Source organism: Megachile rotundata, chromosome 14, assembly GCF_050947335.1.
Source record: "Megachile rotundata isolate GNS110a chromosome 14, iyMegRotu1, whole genome shotgun sequence".
Lineage (NCBI taxonomy): Eukaryota > Metazoa > Arthropoda > Insecta > Hymenoptera > Megachilidae > Megachile > Megachile rotundata.
In genome coordinates, this window is record NC_134996.1 from 11,655,802 (window position 1) to 11,676,951 (window position 21,150).

Here is a 21,150-nt window from a genome sequence, read left to right on the forward strand (position 1 = left end):
GAAGATAGGAAGATGGTTCCGGTGCTTTTGCAGGAAGCTGCAAAACAGTATTGAGATACTCAAGTGTAAGCTTCAGTTATTAGACAATATTTTATGTTCACTTATTAAATAATATTTTATGTATAATATACATTATACATTTTTCAATATTATTTGAGTAATTAACAAACTTAATGTGTCTTTTGAACACTTGTTCACTGATCAATGAATTATATTTATCACTGCAGAATTATCAAGTTTAAAACAAAATTCTTATATGTAATTATTTACTTGAAAAGTTAGAAGATAAACCTTGCAAAAATTATATAACCTTGCAAACTTCAAATATTAATCATGACTGAAAAATTGTTAAATTGAAAAATTATTTTTAAAGGCAATTGTTAAAATTATTTTCGCTATTATTATAAACGCATAAACAATATCCATAAAAAAATGTATATAATTATAGAAAATTACTATAGAAGTTTTGCATAATAATTGAAAATTTGTATAAACTTTAAAAAATTGTAAAATAAAGAAATTTACAGAAAATAATTATCAATACTTAATAAATAATTAATCAGATCGAATAGCAGCTTTAGAACAATTCTCCATTCATCCTCTTGATAACAGAAGATTCCCATTGAAGCCTCAAAACCGTAGTTCCATATTTACAAAGTGAAAAATCAGTTTCAACGGAAGAAGTTATCGAAAGAATGTGTTTTCCGATAAGAACAAACGAGATCAAATTACATACAGTGTCCTCATAAAAGCACGTGTACAGATAATGACTATTAGCAATTGTTTTTAACACACGTTTCCTATTTTAGAACTTATACCATCGGTGTACTATTGATATGACATAGAGATAAGATAAGAGCTAATTGTAAGATACGCTTGGATGTTTACGAAGATAATAGAAATTAAGATTCAAATCAAATTTCTTGAATATCGAAAGTGCAGATGGCTGATTTTTAAGTTTTATCGATTTGTCTGGGGATTTGCGTGGCTGGAAAATTTTGGAATTTGGATTTTGAGATTTTGTGTAGTAGAATTTGGGGAATTTGGGGAATTTGGGAACTTTAGGGAAATTTTAGAAATTTAGGATTTTGGGAATTTTGGGAATTTGGGGAATTTGGGGAATTTGGAAATTTAGGAATTTGGGAACTTGGGAACTTGGGAATTTAGGGGTGGGGAAAGTGAGGAATTTAGGGAATTTAGAGAATTTAGAGAATTTAGAGAATTTAGAGAATTTAGAGAATTTAGAGAATTTAGAGAATTTAGAGAATTTAGAGAATTTAGAGAATTTAGAGAATTTAGAGAATTTAGAGAATTTAGAGAATTTAGAGAATTTAGAGAATTTAGAGAATTTAGAGAATTTAGAGAATTTAGAGAATTTAGAGAATTTAGAGAATTTAGGGAATTTAGGGAATTTAGGGATTTGGGGATTTGGGGATTTGGCAAATGAGAATTAGGGAATTTAGGGATTTGGAGATTTGGAAATTTGGCAAATGAGAATTAAAGAATTTAGGGATTTGGGGATTTGGAAATTTGGTAAATGAGAATTAGGGAATTTAGGGATTTGGGGATTTGGAAATTTGGCAAATGAGAATTAGGGGATTCAGGGATTTGGGGATTTTGGAAATTTGGCAAATGAGAATTAAGGAATTTAGGGATTTGGGGATTTGGAAATTTGGCAAATGAGAATTAGGGGATTCAGGGATTTGGGGATTTTGGAAATTTGGCAAATGAGAATTTGGATATTTAGGGATTTGGGGATTTGGAAATTTGGCAAATGAGAATTTGGATATTTAGGGATTTGGGGATTTGGAAATTTGGCAAATGAGAATTTAGATATTTAGGGATTTGGGGATTTTGGGATTTGGTAAATGAGAATTTGGGAAATTGGAAATTTGACAAATAAGTATTTGCATATTTAGGGATTAGGACATTTGAAAATTTGACAAATGAGAACTAAAAATTTTGGTAATTTAAGAGTTCAGAAATTAGGGATACTAAATCAGAATTTCTTTCTATTTAAGTGCTTTATAAATTCATAAATTCGCTTGTTAATTCATAAGATAACTTTGCAACATCTGTTAATTCACAACGTCTAAATTAGAAGACCCGAGACTTTCGTCATTTTAAACCTTGACAATATAAGCATCTAACAATTTGAAACTTCCCCAATCTCTAAATTGAAGAACATAACTAAAGAATTTAATACTTCAATAATTAGAAGATATAAAAATAAACAATCTCGTAAACAATATCCCCAACCTAATTTTCCCTATCTTACAGCTCCTCCACGACTGCAAGCACTGAGGAACCGCGACAACTGTGGCACAGGAGCAACGATACGATCCTACGCCCTGCAGTTAGCGGCCGACAAAACAACCACCTTCTCCCAGAACATCGACAACTTCATCCAATGCACGAAAGAGGGTAAAGAAGCGAGCCCCCATGTAGTCATGCGAAACATGCGGCAGTTCATGTCAGGGATGAAGAACTACCTGGTAAAGCACGGGGAAAGAGAATTCGAAAAGGAAGTCGAGAAGGAGAGACTGAAGTTGAAACCGAACGAGTTTCTGAACCTTGACGCCATCTTGGAGGGTGTGATGATGGGTCTCGTCGTGAGGCCGCTCAGGGAACACGTTTACAGACTGTTTGTGGATCACTATGCGGCCACTGGGTCGCTGCAGACCCTTGCGGAAAGCATACAGCACGCACAGGGGAAGCATGTTCAGGACCTCGGTGTTCGAGTTAGTAATTATTTAAAATATTAACCAAATAGGAATCTTTTAACTTGAAAGAAACAATAGTCGATGAAATACATTTTATTTATACAATAAGCTATTTGTCCAAAAATAAGCTATTTGAACTTGAATCGCAAGCTAACGTCTACTTCGCTATGAACATTTAAAATAGATGTAAATTCGATACAAATATTTCCGAGACATCGAACAATATTTACCAAAAATAAGATTTCGAAGGTTGTAAACGCTTAAAGCTATAAAGGCCTCGAATTTACACAATTGCAAGCTAATACTGTCGAGTTCTAAGATTCAGAATCGCTACCCTCAGATCACAGATTAGAAACCTCAAAAGCTAAGATATCAGAAATACTGTTTGCAGCCAAAGATCATACCGCCGTCAGAGTCGAGTTTGGAGAGGATCCTGAAGTACATCGATCGTCTTCAGAAAGCGGACTCGCCGTTGGACAAGTTGGAGAATCTCTTGGCGGCCATTTCGGCCATCTTCAACTCCGTAAGTTCGCTAGGTTACCCTCCACAAATATTCAAACATCTTTCGTTCAGAAAAATATTAGAGAGATTCATTCAGAGAAATATTGCAAGATTTTGTTTAAAAAGATGTTGAAGAATCCTTCAGACAAAACTGAAGAATTTAGTCTTTCTAAAGAATTTAGTTCAAAAAAATATTAAATAATCAATAATTAAACAGTTTAAATGTCTCCTGTTCAAAGAAATAAATAGTCGAATTTCTTAAATAGTCGAGCAAAGAGATGTTTGAATATTTTAGTAAAGCGTTCAATCAATCTTCATGAAGTGTATTTTCCAGGTGAAGCACGCGAATTCCGGTCGACACGTGACCCTGGGTGCGGATGACCTTCTACCTCTTCTAGTTTGGGTGTTAGTTCGCGGAAAGGTGGTGGACGCCGAAGTGGAGGCTGAATATATGTGGGGGTTGTTGCATCCCTCTCTTCTCACAGGCGAAGGGGGATACTATTTGACCACGTTGTCCAGCGCCGTTCATGTCTTGAAGACGTTCAAGTCCAGCCAGGGAACGATGTCCACGTTAAATGTAAGAGCCCTCGACTTGCGTGATATCTGAAGCATCAGGAAGACGTTTCTTTAGAGTTACTCTTTTTGTAATATTAAAATGTGTGTAATTTACCTTTGTAATTTGTTAGGCCTTGTATCAAGACTGTTACTTTACCTGTTTGTAGAGCTTTTGTGAATTTATGGTAGAAGTTGGAGAAATATTTTGGTTGTAGTTATGTAAAATCTATTAGAAGACAAAGATGAGGCACTGTTTGATGACATTAAAGTTACACCAAAGATTAAAGACCAAAAGAAACTACATAAACTTCATTAATTATCTGAATGTAAACTGATTATAAAGCTAATTATAAAAAGAGTAACCTATTAAAGAATGTAACTATTAACTAGAATACATATGAAGCATTTTGATGGATTACAAAAAAGCATTTCAGTGCTACTTAAAGCTTGAAGTCTAGCAAAAGATACTACATGAAGCTTTACTGTTAGAAATACAAAATAGCTAATAGTCAACTATATACTTTGAAAGAATGTTTTAAAGTGGAAGGGTTGTGAATGAAATGTAATTTAATTTCAGGGTTGTGGAACACCAGACTGTTCATCCGTACTACGGATCTTAGTACCAGATGAACTTCATGGATCCCTGAACACCAGAACGTTGCCTGTGCGACCAAATATGAACACCAGAGAAATTTGTCGCATCCTTGCGCATAAAATAAGGTGCACCAATCCTCAGGACTATGGTCTGTTCAAGTTGGTCCAAGGAGAAGGTGAATAATTATTTTATTTGTGGTCTAGGTGAACTTGAGTTCATTACACTTTCAAGTTTTAGATTTCTGAATTTATTGGTTTGAATTATTTTATGTTCCCTGGTTGTCAGATTTGTGAAGACTCTACTTACCAAATTTCATAATTGTTTAATTAGTGTACTTCTAAATTCTTGAGATTCAGGTCTTAGATTTCTAACCTACCAATTTCTTAGATCTTCAAATCCCTAAATTTCCAAGTTCCTAAATACTCAATTTCCTAAACTATAGATTCCTAAACCCCCAAATCCCTAAATGCACAATTTCCCACATCCCCAAGTCCCTAAATACACAATTTCCTAAATCCCTAAATTCCTAAATACCCAATTTCCTAAACCTCAGATTCCTAAACCTCCAAATCCTTAAATACTCAATTTCCCACATCCTGAAGTTCCAAAACTCCCAATTTCTCAAAACCCAAATTCTCAAATTTCCAAATTTCTAAGTTCTCAAATTTCAAGAGTTCCAAATTCCTAAACTCCCAAATCCCTAAACTCCCAAATCCCTAAAATTCCCAAAACCTACTTGACCATACCACCACAGGTCCCTCTAACCTTCTCACTAAACCAAGTATCCTACCTCCCAACAAAAAATCCTAGTTTTGACCAACACACCATCCTACAAAAGTGCTATAAATAAAAACTGTGATCTGTATAATTTCAGAAACCTTACTGGGCGACCACGAGTGTCCACAAGAGCTCTCTCACTGCCTTTTCGCCTACAAGCGAATCGACGCGAAGATAGCCTGGCCGAAAACCAGCTCTTAAAAGCAGGTCCTGTCTACGGTTCGGATAATCCAAGGCACCGATTAATCCCTGGTTTCTTTTCACTCATAGCTATCGAAATTCCAATCTCAAACTTTGGACGATTAGCTCGTAGAACACTGCCAGCTGGATGGACAGCTTTTCTGAACGTATAAAAGAGTCACGAATCGAATCGGAGACAATCCGAGCATTTAAAAGCGACCAAAGCTTAATCTAAGCGTTAATCGTTCATTTTTTCTCGTTCGCAAAACGCATCACATATCTGGCATCATTCATCGGGTATACAATTTGTAGCAGATAAAAAAGACCCCTCTAGCTGCGATCTAAACAAATATTATTTTTGATCGAAGTTTTTGAAAAGCGAGTTCGAAGACAATGTAGTGCAATGCAACAGTGCAATGTTGAGGATAGGTTCTCGAAATTTATTTTGAACGCAGCTAAAGACGGTCGAGCCAACGGCGGTATACAATCAGGCAATTAATATTCAGTCGGATTTAATTTGCTCTAGCGAGCAGGTGCTAGATATAGCTCGTTCTGTTGGCGTTCAAAATCGAGCTCGAACAAATTTTTGTTAGTCTGACCGCTTGTACTTCGCGATCGATGTTAACGATTAAAAGAACGGATCATGTATTACTCAGTATTCGATATTTCGTAAGGCTCCTCAAACTTTTTAATCAAGTTGGAGCGTTGGTACTCGAGTCGAAGTCTGTCTTCAAAATTTTTGCGATAAGATTGTGGACGTTCTTCGAACTCGAATACCAATTTACGAGAAATCATTGTACGTTTTTTATGGGATGAAGCCCATAGGAAGGGTTTATGTGTCTCTGTGGGTTGTGAATATTTTCTTTTGTGGGTGAAATTCAATTGGAAGATGTAAGATTCACTTTTTAACTTTTAGACAATTATTTTGTTAATTATTGAATTATTTGAAGATTTCCTAAAGCTTCTAACCTTTTATATTTGCAAGTTCTTAAGTCCTACTTATGTTACAAAAAATCTAACCTCCCTAAAAATTAAATAAAAACTTCTCTGAATCAATTCTTCTCCTGAAATAAATTTTGTCCACCAAATAAAAGATTCATATCCAACAAAAATAACAGAGTCAAGTAAACGCTTGCTGTGCAGGTAGCTCAAGCCTAAATTGTAACCAAGTAAGAGGAGAAAAAAATGAAAACTGTAGGGGACTCCTTGATACAAATTAAATTAGACTTAGGAGCACGAAAGGCTAGTTTAGACTCTATTTTAAGTACTTTCTCAACGAGTTGGCGGATTAATGGATAAGCAATCTTCTGTACTTTATAGACGGACGTCGCATATTTATTGGGAAGTTGTACACATATTTTACTATCTGTCGAATTTGAATTTTTCGCGCGTGTCGCTTCTTCCCTTATCTTTTTTTACACTTTCCCGTGAAAATCTGCCAGGCTGATTTGCTCACCGATTTTACGAAGGCTGTGTAACTGTCTCTCAGAAACGAACTTTTTCACCTAGCGATTCTATGTTACCCTTCTTTCCCTGTTTTCTATTCACTTTTCTATTCCTTCGTTTCTGAAAGCGGACGCGGAGAAAAATGTGCAGACGTGGAGCGAATATTTTATTACTGAAATAAAAAAAAACTCGTACAAATCAGCCTTGCATCGTTTTTATATATATATTGGTCTGAAACACGACGTAGCCCCCCTCGAATACGTGTAACAATAATAATGTTATTATAGCGATTTATAAATGTACATTTCTCCTTGATACCTAATTTATTTTACGAAGCGTTTTCTTCCTTTTTGTAACTGTAATTAGTAATTACCCCTTGGCGCATTTAAACGTGCTTTTCGACCCTCCCTTAATTGATTACGGTTAATCGTGAACACGTTAATATGCTTCTAATTATGCTAGTCAAAGCCGATACAAATCAAGAGGAGTTCAAGAAAGAATTATTCTTTTCTCGTTTTTTCCTCTTTCTCTCACACTCTCTCTTTTTCTCTCTCTGTAAGCGTAACTTCGTGATAGTTTTATTTGTTAAAACAGAAGAAAGGTAAATATCATTGATTATCATTACTCTCTCACCTTTATTATTATTATTATTACTATTGTAACGTGTAACACTATGCTCAATAAAAACTTTTCTATAATTCGAAGTGAATGGAACAATAACAATGCTAATTATGGTACGTGATGTTATATTGGAATAAAAAAATTTCGTACGCTGCAAGTTTCTCTTTTTTTTTTAGCGATAATGGAAGGAAATGATTGTACTAAGAGTTATATTTTTCTTTTAATATGGAAGCGCATTTGTCGTCTGGCAATCGAGATGACACGTCATTGATACACAGACTGCTGATAATTATAGCAACGGTTTTTTTCGAGTAATTTTATAGACAATGGGGCCAATCTTATCAGCTTAGGGTCTCTAAGGTGGGTGAACTCTGATATCTGGACGTAGCAAAGAAAAAAGGACGCTAATAGAAATGATGAGAACTAAGGATATTCAATGGAGGTATTTCAGCAACAATGTTTTAATTAAAATTCGAAAATTCAAGTACAATTTGTTTGGAAACCATGCTACGCGAGGGAGCAGACGAATAAATCTTACCAAGTGGAAATATTTATTATAAATCAAAACTTACATATTATTTAAATTACAGTACTTGCACCTGAGAGCTGCAATACCTCAAAAGTTTTGTTGTTCTATAGAATAAAGCAACAACTACTTTCGACGGTGAATGGACACTAAAACCTTATCTTAATACTGTATCACATCTATTTCAAGTATAAAATAGTAGATCATCTATTCCCTTTCAACTTCTTAAAATAAATCTTCTCAAAGAGCTACATAATCCCAAGAAAAATAAGCTAACAAAAACATCTAATATAAATAGTAAAAAGATATTAAAAATTACATAATCGCAGCTTAAACAGCGATGCAAGGTGAAACAAAATGATCACCTCTCAATAAATATTTACCCTAGCAGAAAAAATGTGGTGCGTATTCTATACAAAAAGAAAACAAGTTCAACTTATACAAGCGATTAAAATATTACAAAAAGCCAACAAAGCTTGAGTTATCTCAAGCGAAAGCTGATATTTTCTAGGCCTTCAAGCTCTCAGGCGCAGAATATGCGTATCAATAAATGCATGATTCATTTTCCAAGATAACAGCACACGAAAAGTATGACAAGTGTAAAAAAGGATGATCGGATGAGAATTTCTACGATTTCTAAATGAACGCAGGATCAAACGATGAGAAAATGAAGTGCTGCTTAAATAATTACGCAGAATGAAAACGAGCTATCGTCGCTACGACTGTAAAATGATAATCGTACATCCGTGACCCGGGTGCAATTCTAAAATTTGAACTAGACCAGTCCAATTTCTTTCGAAACTTTGAATTTTTAACGAGTCTTGCATGCGAATAGAACTTGAGAATTATTTTATTAAGCGATTAGCATTGTTTAATAACTATTGTTTAATTTTTCGTTGTTAAGATCGAGTCTACTCTAACAGCTATAGTTGCCCCTTCTGAATTATGGAAGCAACTATAGAATGGCGTTGTAGGCTTCTGTTGATCTAAATTTTCAGATTTAGTTTAGAAATGATGAAATTCAATAACTTAAAGATCCTTCAAAGAAGCCCTTCCTTTCAAAAGCCTCCATAAGTATAATTATTTCTTCCAGCAATTCATGACAATAATTTAGAAGCTTCATAAAAGTTCTATTCATTTATTACGTAACAAACTATAGCCTCGCTATAATGGCTTCAAATGTGACTCATTACACAATGTTACAATGAAAGAGTTGTACAACGCGTAAAAACCCGAGATTCTAGCAGGTAGAACTCAGATGTAGGACTCGGCTAATTCAAACGATCATCATTTCTGTATTGTCGTAGCTACTGTTAAAAATCGAACGCAATTTTCAGACTGTTTAAATAGTTCACATTCACAGCCGGTTACAATGATCCTTGGCTTTAAAGCATACGTTTCAGGATTTACATAAACGCGGATATAAAAGGAATCCTTGTTTCGCGTCCCGACGGGATTAGAAAACGAATAAAAACAGAAACGAAAGTTTCCGCAGAAACGAAATAATTTATCGCGGTAACTATAATACAAATATGCGTCATGCTTAATATCTTAATTGCGACGAATAGAACGCATAGAATAAATTAAATATTGCGAATACATAAGTATATTATATAGTATATTATATAAGTATTCTTTCCTTTTTGTTATGTGTACGATTATAAATAGGACAAAGAAATCAACGTCGCCGGCAGATTAACTCTTTCCACTACACGCGCCATTTTACTTTGTATTATTGGACTCCAGACGGAACAAGAATGAAAAAGAGAAAACGCGATTCTCCCCTGGCGCGTTACACTTGTTTATTCTTGAGTATGACGATGATAATTTCGCATAATCCTAACATGCATGGTATGTAAGAGCAGCGATGGGCAGATCAGGTGCCCGCCGGAGCCTCACGGGCACGGACGTGCACAGTACGTACTGCATTGATGTGCGTGACACCTCCTCGCAGGCATAGTTTGCCCATCACTGTGTAAGAGTACATGTAATGCTAAGCGACATACAAACATTCCTTAAGTTATATGTAAATCATCTTGTTTTTGAATAATCGACCAAAAAGCTAGAACTCGTGGAATGATTACACGTTGTCGCGTCGTTTGAACTATGGTATGCTCAACGAAAAAGAAAGATATGTGTATGCAAAATGGACGCCTGTTTGAAGAAACTTTTGTTTGTTTATCGCTCTCTGTACAACACGGAGAACAGTGATTGAATACATCCTGATTTTTATGGTTAGGTCAATGTAACTTTCTGCAGTGTAATTGTATAGATCTCCTGCCCTCGGATTTTGATTCACGTTCCCAAGCAGAGTGGAGCGATATGCCTTCTTTCCTGTTTCCAAATTCAGTTGCTAGTCGTGATTGGGTTCCCGCGTTGAAACGAGCAACGTGAGCACTTCGTTAACGTTACGCCTGATTGAGAAGAAAAGCAGCTGGAATGTGCTGTACACGGTTAAACGATCCAAACAGAATGGACATCAGACAATGTTTTACGCAAACAATGCAGAGCCCTTTTTATCATCCAAACTTATCGTTCCCCGTTACATATCTCTTACATAGTATCCTTTATTGCGAGTGAATGAAACATTGTCCTGAAACAAAAGGAAAAGACTTTCTAGAGAGATCTTTCCAGCAACATCAATGATCGTGTGCCTTCAATCTAATTTGTTTTACCAATTCTTTTGCATTTGAAAGTAGCTAAGAATATTGAAGACACAGGATCAGAACAAACTGCTGATAAATGTTACAAAAGCTGAAAAAAAAAGTGACGTTAACTTTGTCTTCATATTATTGCAGGCAAAAACTTAATCGAATAACAATGTAACATTTAGAGAGAATAATTACTGCTCGCAAGGACATATTCAAGTATGTACAAGTTATGTTAGACATGTTAGGTACGATTCACAATGAGTGAGCAGTAATTAACTGGAACGATAACTTCAATGATACTTGTTATGCTACAAAAAAGGTCTGTGCTCTGACAATATCTAAAAATGAAAAAAAAGGGAAGTGTAAGACAATGTATATGGTGGATGGGAACAAAAAATAAAAATAGATTCCTCTGTGCATTAACATAAAACATTGAAAAATAAAGTAAAATGTTCTACAAATCTACGAATACGCACCTGCTCCAGAAATCGGTCATTTCTGTCCCGTATGTTGTCCAGACGAGATTGTACTCCGGTGACATCCTTTATCTAAGTCCCGGCCCGCAGAGTACTCAAATCAAAGCGAAACAAAACGACAACGCAGATATCGAAAAACGACTGGTAACAATGGTGGTTAAAAAACACAAATGCGTGCGAGGAAAATTAATGATGCAAACCTGTGTTATACACATTCGTTTTATACAAAAGAGGCCTAACTGACGATAACAAAAGAAAAAAGAACAAACGGACACTGAATATTAATTCCACAAGGGTCACGTAACATCACGAGCGGAATAACAACTAGAATCTTATACAGTTAGAAAATAATTTATTTGTTCGCTCTCAGTTAAAGTCTCAAGGCACTACTTATATTAAATAATCCAGTTCACAATTACCGATTGCAGTTTCATTACAACGTAGAATTGAATGTAATGTAACAATTTCATTATCTAAATAGGAGTTCGATGATCGCGGATATTTATGCATTTATGATATACTGAAGTCTACAAAGTTTACATGATTTCTTTGCATACTTAGATACGTTATAAATGTACAAATATTCGCAGTCTATTCGTAATGTATAAAAGATGAAAAAAGAAAGTGATACAAGGTGCCCCGAATGAATAAAATTACCCTTCTTACGCTCTTGAGATCTGTCAAAATAGATCCGCAACACAGCTTTTCATTCATTTGTCGCACAAATGAGAATCGTTTAAGAATATATAATATATTATATGCGTATAAATATATAACATAATGAATTGCACGAGTTGCATCCATTTCTTAAAAAATACATAATACTTTCAAGGGAAGAATTTGAATATTACATGAGCTTCGAGACACCTCACACCTGTATTAAAAAGTAGGACACAATCAATGTAACCCTAAGTGAGAAAACTTTCGTTTAAAAGAATGTAAATTAAAACACATTGTTAAATAGGCGAATGTAAAACCGACGACGAGTCATCTCAAGCTAGAAGAAGACTGCACATTTGTTAAAAATCAAAGTAAACTGTACACAAGATTATCGTAAAAACCTCTTACACAGAGAATATTAATGTTTGTCAAGTATTAAACCGTAATTATAGCGTTATTAATTTTCTCTGCACATCGATTATCTTAAACTGTCATCTTTGCAAATCTATACTGAACTATATAGTTAAGCAAAGCTGTTGCTAAAATTGGCTACATATAATTTCGTGTGCGCAGTTTCATCGTGTGTTTTGGCTTACGAAAAATAACTCCAATATAAAAAAACGATATTTGAATTTATAAATGTCCATTCAATTCATTTACATCGCGGTATCTTTCTGTCAAGCCAAGAAGAACACGTGAAACAATAACTATATAGTTTCTTTAAGAAAATAACTATTTCTGGAAGCATTTTTTATTCTATCTGCTCGTTAACATGATTGTGTATGATACAAGCGTAAAAAGTTTCAATAGTTAAATATTACAAATAATGCAACGTGAAAAATAAAAATGCTTCATAGAAAGCACCTCCATTGAATTTGGATTAACATTTAAAAATACAGATCCATGGTCTTTCAAAAACAAGACGAAACAAAAGGGAACAACGAAATTAAAGGAGCATTATTATCATGGCTTACAAGTGGAAGTGATTTGTAAAGGCTGTACTTTTCTACGCAATACTTGTCCAAAAAGGGTAATGGAAGTAGCAACAAACGGTTATCGAAATACTTGTAAATGTAATAAAAGAATGTGCAGTAATGTGCTTTCGTCGTATCATCGGAAACACCGGCTGCCGGAAACTATCGAATGCCCAAAAATTGCCGAAGGCCCACTCCTACGTCCAACTATACGTCCCTAATAAATGCTTGCACTTTAGAGGAATCTTTTAAGGACATTCTCGCACGATCGTAACGTTCCTCAGCGGTTTGGGTTACACCATTATGAAATTTTAAAACAAATACCTAAACGTAATGTTCTCTCAAACATGCGTACTTCTTTAAATATTCTCTCTCGTCCTAACGGCACAAAACTTTCAGCGACGCGACTGAAAGTCGTTGTTTGTGTGATCGAGCATAATTGAACGACAGGTAACGCTACAGACGAATATCCTACGTGGAAGAGTGAATCCCGAAAGCTTGAAAGATCTTGTTTTTAAAACCGGGTTTGTTAGGACTAGCGTCGTGGTGGCCAGACTGTCCTTCATGTAGCGCCCTTTGTACCAGCGGCAGCGAGCCCTGTGATTGTGTGTTGTATCGCCAATATTCGTCAGAACGGGCCGGATAACGAAAAAAGAACAAAAAGAAAGAAGAAAAGGATAGTAGACGACTAATCGTGTGCTACAACATGCAGTGCGACTAATAATTTATTTATTTCTCGACACAACTTACCTCGTCGTGTTGCTCGTGTTCACTGTTGGCTAAACTGGATCGCGAACCGCGCCTTGTCGGTCCTTTTTCTTCTCCTAAAATCTGCGCCACCTTTCCCTGTTTCACGAAGTCCAATGTCTGCTTCAAAAAAAACGCAACTTAATTAACAAATGCGTACAGTCTTTTTGACTATGCTGTCTTCACTGATTCAATTTACATCTACTAGGATATTTTAACAGAAAGGTATTCAACTAGTTACATTTAAAATTTGGATAAAATTTATTCTTCTACTGTACTAACTATAGTAAGGGTTGTTGGTCAAACCCACTTTTAAATTTTGTAATTTATGAACTTGTAAATTAAACAACCTGAGAAATTCAAAGACTTGGAGATGTGATTTATAGAATAAATGGAAATGTATCACGGTCCCACGTGCGGATACAATAAAACTTAATAAAATAACTTACCTCTCTTCGTGACCTCATAGCACAATCCTCCAAAGTTTCCGCCGCCTCATATTTTCCTTGTCTTCGGTATAACGCAGCAAGGTTTTTTAAAGTAGTTGTGACTGTAGGTGAATCTACCTTAGCAGCTTTATGCCAGCCCCCATACTCTCCATATGGGGTATTCTCTTTATTCCTATGTTTATTTTCTTCCCTTTCTTCCGCGACCTAAAATCGATTTCTGATCGTATAACTCGTTCTAAAAGCAACTAGAAGCATTTTCCAGTAAACAGAAGTACGCTCACCTGCCAAATTGGTTTATTATCGCTACAAATAGCACCAAATTCTTTCTCGTGTGCTCTAGTTAGTATTTGTTTATACAAAACTTCTGCATCTTTGTATTTGCCTTGTTTCAGATAACACGACGCTAAGTTGTTTTTCGTTTTCGCGACATTAGGATCATCTAGGCCTAGTTTGGTTTCGTAAATTTCGTGCGCTCGTTGATAATAACGTTCTACTTCATCGTATTTACCCTGGTTCTGACAGAGTAACGCGAGATTATTCAGTTGCTTTGCAACGTCCGGGTGATCACGACCCAGAACTTTTTCTCGAATATCGAGGGCTCGTTTACACAACGGCTCAGCCTCTTTGTATTTGCCTCGTTTGCCATACAAAACGGCTAAATTGTTTAATGTCGCGGCAACGGCAGGGTGATTTTCTCCGAGCGTCTTTTCGCGAATGGCCAACGCATCGTTCAATAGATTCGCCGCCTCTTTATATTTATTTTGATCTCTGTATACTAAAGCGAGGATATTCAACATAGTTGCGACATCAGGGTGATCGTGTCCAGATGTCTTCTCCAGATCCTCTAATGCCTGCTTGCATAGAGGTACAGCTACTTCATAACGGCCTTGACTCGCGTACTGTATAACCAAATTGTGCAGCGTACGTAAGCGTGCAGGTATTTCATACCCGGCATTCACTTGTTGTGCTAACTGTGATGGTGGTGTCGGCAATATCGCTGTAATAAAAGCGGAACATTAAAAACATGACTCTTATCAGTAGCTTAAGTCCGTGTGAATGAGAAATCTTACAACCTCTTTAACATTCCAACAGAGTATCGAATTTAATGCCGTCATTAAGGCAATTTGAAATGATGAAGAAACTTTGGTAAAATTTCTTTGTATCGTTCACACAAACTTAAGGGCAATTCAAGCATCAAGATGTGCTTGATAGTAGAAATGAAAAGTGAACATACACTTACTATTTCGGTCGTCCGCGTCGTCATCAGGGAACAAATCAACTACAGGATCAGCTTTTGGTCTGTCTTTAGCATTTTCATCATCAGCAGATGAATCTGCATCATACTGTTTCAGACTTGCCATATATTGTAAATGTTGCTTATCTACTTCTAATTTGACTGCCTAACAAAATGATAAATGTTTTAGCCTTTACACTTTTTTTTAACGCAATATAACATTAGAACTTTGATTTACATACTGCTTGCTCACTGGCTTGTAATTTTTGCTGAGTTCCAGCCAACTCATCCCTTAACCAAGCATTTTCCTGACATAGCCTTTTAACTTGGGTCCTAAGCTTTTGTTTTTCAGCCTCTACCGTTTGTAGGTGGTTGACAAGTTCTATCATAATGTAAGCCTCACCAAGACCCAGTTCTATCATCTCAATGTTCTTCGATAGCAAACTGGCTTTATCCCTTGCAACTGGTGTATCCTGCGACTGCAGTCCTTGTAGAAGCCCTCCATGTTCCAAATGAAGGGCTTCCAATCCTTGGGCAACCGTCCTGGCACCAGCCACAATTTCTTCCTGTGTCATGGCCGTCATTCTACCAATGGTTTCTATTTTCTTGCTGGAAGCAGAAAAACTAACATGTAATGACAATTAACACAAATTGAACTTCATTTAACATTGACTTATTGTGTTAAATGAATAATTAATTTATGCGTATATTACATCCAATACATTTTCTACTTATTTTCAAAAATTCAAAAATGAAACAGTAGTCAGGACGACGATGAGGCGTTTGTATAATCTACGATCGCAACCAATACAAAAGATACAAAGAAAAAAAAGTAAAACAGAGGTAAGCGGTATTTGGAACGACTTGCTTTACGCGCCAATAATTAACCGCAATCAAAAATAGGCATCGTGAAGTATTTCAGTCGAGGCAAGCAGAACGTATCCGGCACTAAAACGTTTTCAGATTTACGTCGATCACGCTAACTCTGTTTTTACATAAACATAGAGTATTCATAATGTAATCAATCAGTCATAACCACCCAACTTTTTATGTTTAGGATGATTATCATGAAATTAGTTCGAATAGAAACTTACCCCATGTCAGGGCCGCGTTAAATCCACAGAAATCAATAGTACAATATGTACGCGCAAGCGCAACCAAGCGGTTTCCCGAGATTATGAGATGAATTTTCACAAAGAAAAGTAAGGTTATAATACGATCCGTTGACGACTCAATTTAATTAGAGAAACATTCACGCACGACGAAAGATCGACCGACGATAACGAGACGCAGAGAAATCGGCTGGAAATGAATGCGTTTTGAGGAGGAATTTACCCCATGTCTGCACCGCGTTGAACATAGACGAATCAATGGCTCGATAGTTCCGCGCAAGCGTAATCATCATGGCATGTTCTTTTATGTGACGGAACGTATATAGGTACGATGAAATTTCTAGAACTGCAAATTTCGGCTTTGGAAATTTAAAGATTTAGAAATTTGAGAAATCAAAAATCTGAAACCCTGAAAAATCACGTATTTGGAAATTTTGACATTTAGGGAATGGAACTTTAGGGTTTTGCGAATTCGAGAATTTAAAAATTGAAGAATATGTGGATTTAGAAATTTTTTAATTTAAGAATTTGGGAAACAAGAAAATTTTAAGAATTGTGGAATTTGAAAATTTAGAAACTCGAAAGTTTGAAAGTTGCAGTATTTGGAAATTTGAGAACGTGGAAACGCCTTGAAGGACGAGTGAAATTTTCAGGATAAAAAAAATGCGACGTTAGCGCAATCGATAAAACGCGACCGGAAGTTGTACTTGCGGTATACGGAGGAACTATTGACGCTGTCAGGCGAGGTCAGGATTTCAGGGTTCTGCACCTGTAAACCTTGACCTCGACAATCGTCCTTGGAGGAGCCTTGACCTCCGCCCGAAACGACATCGTTTAACAAGCATGCTCATATTTCGACATTGACGTCCGAAGAGCGAACAAAAATCTTTCCGGCGATCTAAAAGTGTGGCGAGTACAATTTCTCATCGATTTCAGAACCTGCATATCAGCAGTGAAAGTGTTTCACAGCTGATAGACGCTAAAATAATGCGAACGATTTTTTTTTCGCGCATTGCGGTATCCGTTTGGTGCATGCAGTCGCTTCGATGACACGTTTCGCTGGAAAAAGAATATGGAAGAACTGTGGGTGAAGTTTCTAATGAAAGTGCACGGCAATTAGAGCTTGGTATGTTTACGTAAAAACAGCAATGCTCAGTCAAACGTTGTTCGTATTAAAAGGAAAAAAAATGAGGAGATAACGATCAAAATGGGTTATACTCGTAAGTAGGGGAAGCTACTCACATTCTATAAGCGTTCAGCGTTTTTGACATTATTTGTTCTACCCATCGGTAACGTTGGACTCTGTTGAACCTACCTAAACCGTACAAAAAAAATTTAACTCTCTACTATATCGATCTGGTTAAGGTTTCTTCGCGGACAGTCGCAATATTGTCACTCTCAGTCGATCGAATTTCTCGTAAAAAAGACATTTATCCAGTATTCGTAGAAAAATAGAGTCTATACATATGTACACTACAGTGTGTCCCGCATTGGCGATTAGCAAAGGGGCACCTCACGGAATCGCGTTTAATTCTTTACTGAGGGTTAAACGTTTGGCTTCGCACCCTGTCCACGAAAGACCGAGGCATAAGAGGGGGTGGAAGGGATCGAATGATTGCGCAGGCGCCGATTTTATCGGGGGTTACTATACACACGAAATATCTACGTGTATAGCAAGTAGACGAAATCGGGAGTGAATTAACCATTACGAGACATAAGCACGTGTTTAGAGCAAGGGTGGGGGTATTTTCCACTGTATTCACTTTCTAAAATTTCAAAGTCTATGAAATTTCAAACTCCCTAAGTTCAGGAACTAAGATCTTAAATTCTGAAGTTCAAAAGTTTCCAACTTCCGAGGTCGATAGGGTTAAAATTTTTTGGGGTGAATGCGACCCTGAATTGATACTTTCTCCATAAACTTTCGTGCCACACGTCATACGCAAATAAGTGTTAGTCGGTCAGTGGAATAACCAGAGGGTGCGTAAGGGTGCGATGAATGGGGCTCTTAAGAAGAGGGTAACGCGTGCATGACACTTAGTTCGTGGATCAGAAATGCGTGACTTAAAGGGGTTGATACGTTATCGATAAATAACGGTGCTATCAATAATGTTATTAAAGCTAACAGGTCAATCGTTACTTATTTTTGAACCAATTAATTCGTTCGCATCTCGTGACTTTGTGGAACGTTTTAGGAAGGCGAAAAGCGTGCATAGACCGTTTTCGCAATCTTTTAAAGGGGGAATAGAGACTGGTAGCTGATGACTCACGGCATGACGACAGAACATTGGAAGTGCTGTACCATGTGCGCCCATTCGTAGAGAAGTACTCAGGGCTGGCTCAAAGAGTGCTCACAACATTCTAAAGACCCCCTAACCAATTCACAATTGTTACGACAAATCTAAAAAAATTGCAACGCGTCGAATTTCCTCGTGATGTATCGCCATGTGCTCTCATATTACTACACAAGTCGAATCTAAAATCGTATTCCAAATAAATCATCATGACATGAAAACTTGTCAGCCTATTTCCAATTTAAAAGTTTTCTATTCTTAACCTCGATATAACGAAAATCTATTGTAGACATAAATCTATTTTTTCCATAAATGTTTAAGTATTAAATAATTTTGATACGGGGCCCCGTAAACGTTGATGCCACCCCTGAGTATTATACATATAACTGCGCGCATAACATCGCAAAAAAACTGCTTTCTCAATTTTAATACATGCTTGTTTTATTTGAATCGCAAAGAAATTAAGGAAGTTTAATAAAGTGTATAGCTTCGAGAGAAGAGTATTTATTACAGTTAACATAAAGACAAAGTAATCTAAATAACACATATGTACGTCGCACGAATCGATATTGGATGTCTGACAAAAACACGTGTGAACATATACCATGGAATTGAATAAACACGGATGCACATACAGACGTTTAATACGATCGTAAAGCATTTTTAGTAGCAAGAAATTATTACTAATTTATTCAGAATTTTCTAAAGTATTAATTAAGAATGTAAATGGAATTTTCGAAAGCGGAATGGGGTCAATGACAGCGTCAGGTGCAACGAAATTTTCAGTCACAACGCGAGACAATTGAAGATCCATATTAGTGAACGTTGAACACTGATTAAGATTCGTATCATATAACAATCACATATTCGTTTCATGTTTCGTTTATATATAGTAAATTGTGGTAACAGTTTATAGATCAGTGTCCGTTCGGTTCGGAACTTTATGCTGGTTCTTTAAATAACTTAATAAACACCTTGTTGCAACTCCTTTGTGACTTTGATGTACGATTAAGGTTAGAAATTTCAAGTCCATGTTCATTAATAAACAGTTACTTACGGCTCCTTTGTCTCCTTATTGGAGAGAATAAATTAAGAAACGAAGCAAATAGTTGAAAATGTTAATACGAGAAGATAAACTGTGTTTCTTAAAACCAATATGCTGACTTCTGAACAGCACTTCACTTATCTGACAATTTGCGGTTAACCCTCGCTTATCGGTGTACATTTATGTAACGCGTACAAAATACATAATATCGCTGACACAGTGAAACCTTTTTTTATTCGTAGGAGCATTCAATTAGTAAATTAGTGAAAATTTGATGAAACGCGCTCCTTTCTAAATGCACTAGAATAAGGATAATTACCATCACCATCGTCGTCATGGTCGTTGGTTCCGCAAAATCTTTCAGAAACGAATTAAGATAATTTACTTCCGGTTAATAACTAGTTGCCCAAGGCGTGGCAATTCGGTCTCGTGCAAATGCGTTTTAAGTTCGTGCGTGTATAAAGAGAAAAAAATTATTTACAGCAATATAAAAACGACTTAACTTACTCTTGAGAACGGTCCATGGAGGAATCCTCCACTCTTCAGTGTAACATCCCACTTCCCTAAAGAAGTGCAGGGTGCCTCGATGTACACGTCGAAGACGAACCTAAGAGAATCTTTTTTGTAATGAACAAGTACATTTGACGCGTTTTAATATTCCAATAAACCATTCGGCTTTGTGTTAGCGATAACGTTGGAAAAAGTGAATTGCACTCACCGATCACGGTTGCGAATTCACTGTGCAATGTTCTTCACGATACGAAAGAATAATTTATTGTTTTTTCGTGAGAAAATAGTCTTGTAAAACACAGTCAACTGTAAATTAAGAAACACTGAAATTTTGGTTCGAAAGGTTTGATGACAGACTAAGATGGCGATAACCGTGAAAATTAATAAAAGTACAATAACCACATATTTTGCGACTTAAACGTCGAATAAACGAACACTAAATATGGTTCTCACTGTTGTGATACCATGGACTTTTGTAAAATCGAGTACGGATGAAAAATGTGTTACTCGGAATAAGAAAATTGTAACAAAATGTTCAGAATGTTGAAACGACCGTCAGCCGATCGTAAAAACGCGACTCTAGCGACTCCGTTGCGACTGCAGCGCCAAGCACCGGAATTTTCTATAAGGCCTGTTTTTATGAAACAATTTTTACATTCAAAACAATGAAATTTAAATATATTCTATTTCGAATGATTGTACCAGTCAGTTAGGTTAATTAGTTAAGTTATTACTTTAAATTTTATATTGCAAATATTTCAATATTGAAGCCATACGAATGCAATTTTGTAGAAAGTAAACGCGGCACTTTTTAACATGAATCATCAATGAAAAGAAACACGACAATGCAAATAATGATGACTAACCGAAGAGTAACACCTATTTTTGAAGTATTAGCTTTTTGTTTCAGATGAGACGTATAAATTAATTATTGACAACTGCGTTGATGAAGACACCGTACAGATGCAGTAGACTCGTTATATTGCCTCGAACCGGCAACATGAAATTCTAGACATTATAAATTCTTTTGAGAATCTAATCATTTTTTAATGTCTAAATTTTCAAATTTATCAATTT

At 36.1% G+C, this 21,150-nt stretch overlaps 2 protein-coding genes across 20 annotated transcripts in view; one reads left to right on the forward strand and one right to left on the reverse strand.

Annotated features, from left to right (window-relative positions):
- spri (Src homology 2 domain-containing protein sprint) overlaps positions 1–7,481 on the forward strand; it is a 225,163-nt gene extending 217,682 nt beyond the window's left edge. For 9 of the 13 annotated variants that reach the window (XM_012294180.2, XM_012294189.2, XM_076539432.1 and 6 more), the window contains 5 exons: positions 2,281–2,741; positions 3,100–3,246; positions 3,559–3,801; positions 4,357–4,549; positions 5,249–7,481. In XM_012294180.2, the coding sequence (XP_012149570.1) occupies positions 2,281–2,741; positions 3,100–3,246; positions 3,559–3,801; positions 4,357–4,549; positions 5,249–5,352 (1,148 nt within the window). In that variant the 3' untranslated portion in view covers positions 5,353–7,481. The other 4 variants (XM_076539433.1, XM_076539437.1, XM_012294235.2 and 1 more) reach the window with 2 other exon arrangements.
- Positions 7,482–7,930: 449 nt separating this feature from the next.
- Klc (kinesin light chain) lies at positions 7,931–20,675 on the reverse strand. 7 transcript variants are annotated; one of them, XM_012294114.2, is made up of 9 exons: positions 20,282–20,675; positions 20,071–20,170; positions 15,358–15,724; positions 15,116–15,281; positions 14,163–14,878; positions 13,882–14,085; positions 13,436–13,555; positions 11,052–13,282; positions 7,931–10,517 (listed from the first exon to the last, which is right to left on the reverse strand). In XM_012294114.2, the coding sequence occupies exons 2-8, from the start codon at positions 20,085–20,087 to the stop codon at positions 13,157–13,159; spliced, it is 1,716 nt and encodes a 571-aa protein (XP_012149504.1). In that variant the 5' UTR covers positions 20,088–20,170; positions 20,282–20,675; the 3' UTR covers positions 7,931–10,517; positions 11,052–13,156. The 7 variants fall into 7 exon arrangements, with proteins under 7 accessions (XP_012149504.1, XP_012149499.1, XP_012149488.1 ...); XM_012294109.2 differs by lacking the exons at positions 20,071–20,170; positions 20,282–20,675 and adding an exon at positions 17,470–17,542 and having other exon boundaries at positions 15,122–15,281; XM_012294098.2 differs by lacking the exons at positions 20,071–20,170; positions 20,282–20,675 and adding an exon at positions 17,470–17,542 and having other exon boundaries at positions 13,436–13,552.
- Between the last annotated feature and the right edge of the window lie 475 nt (positions 20,676–21,150).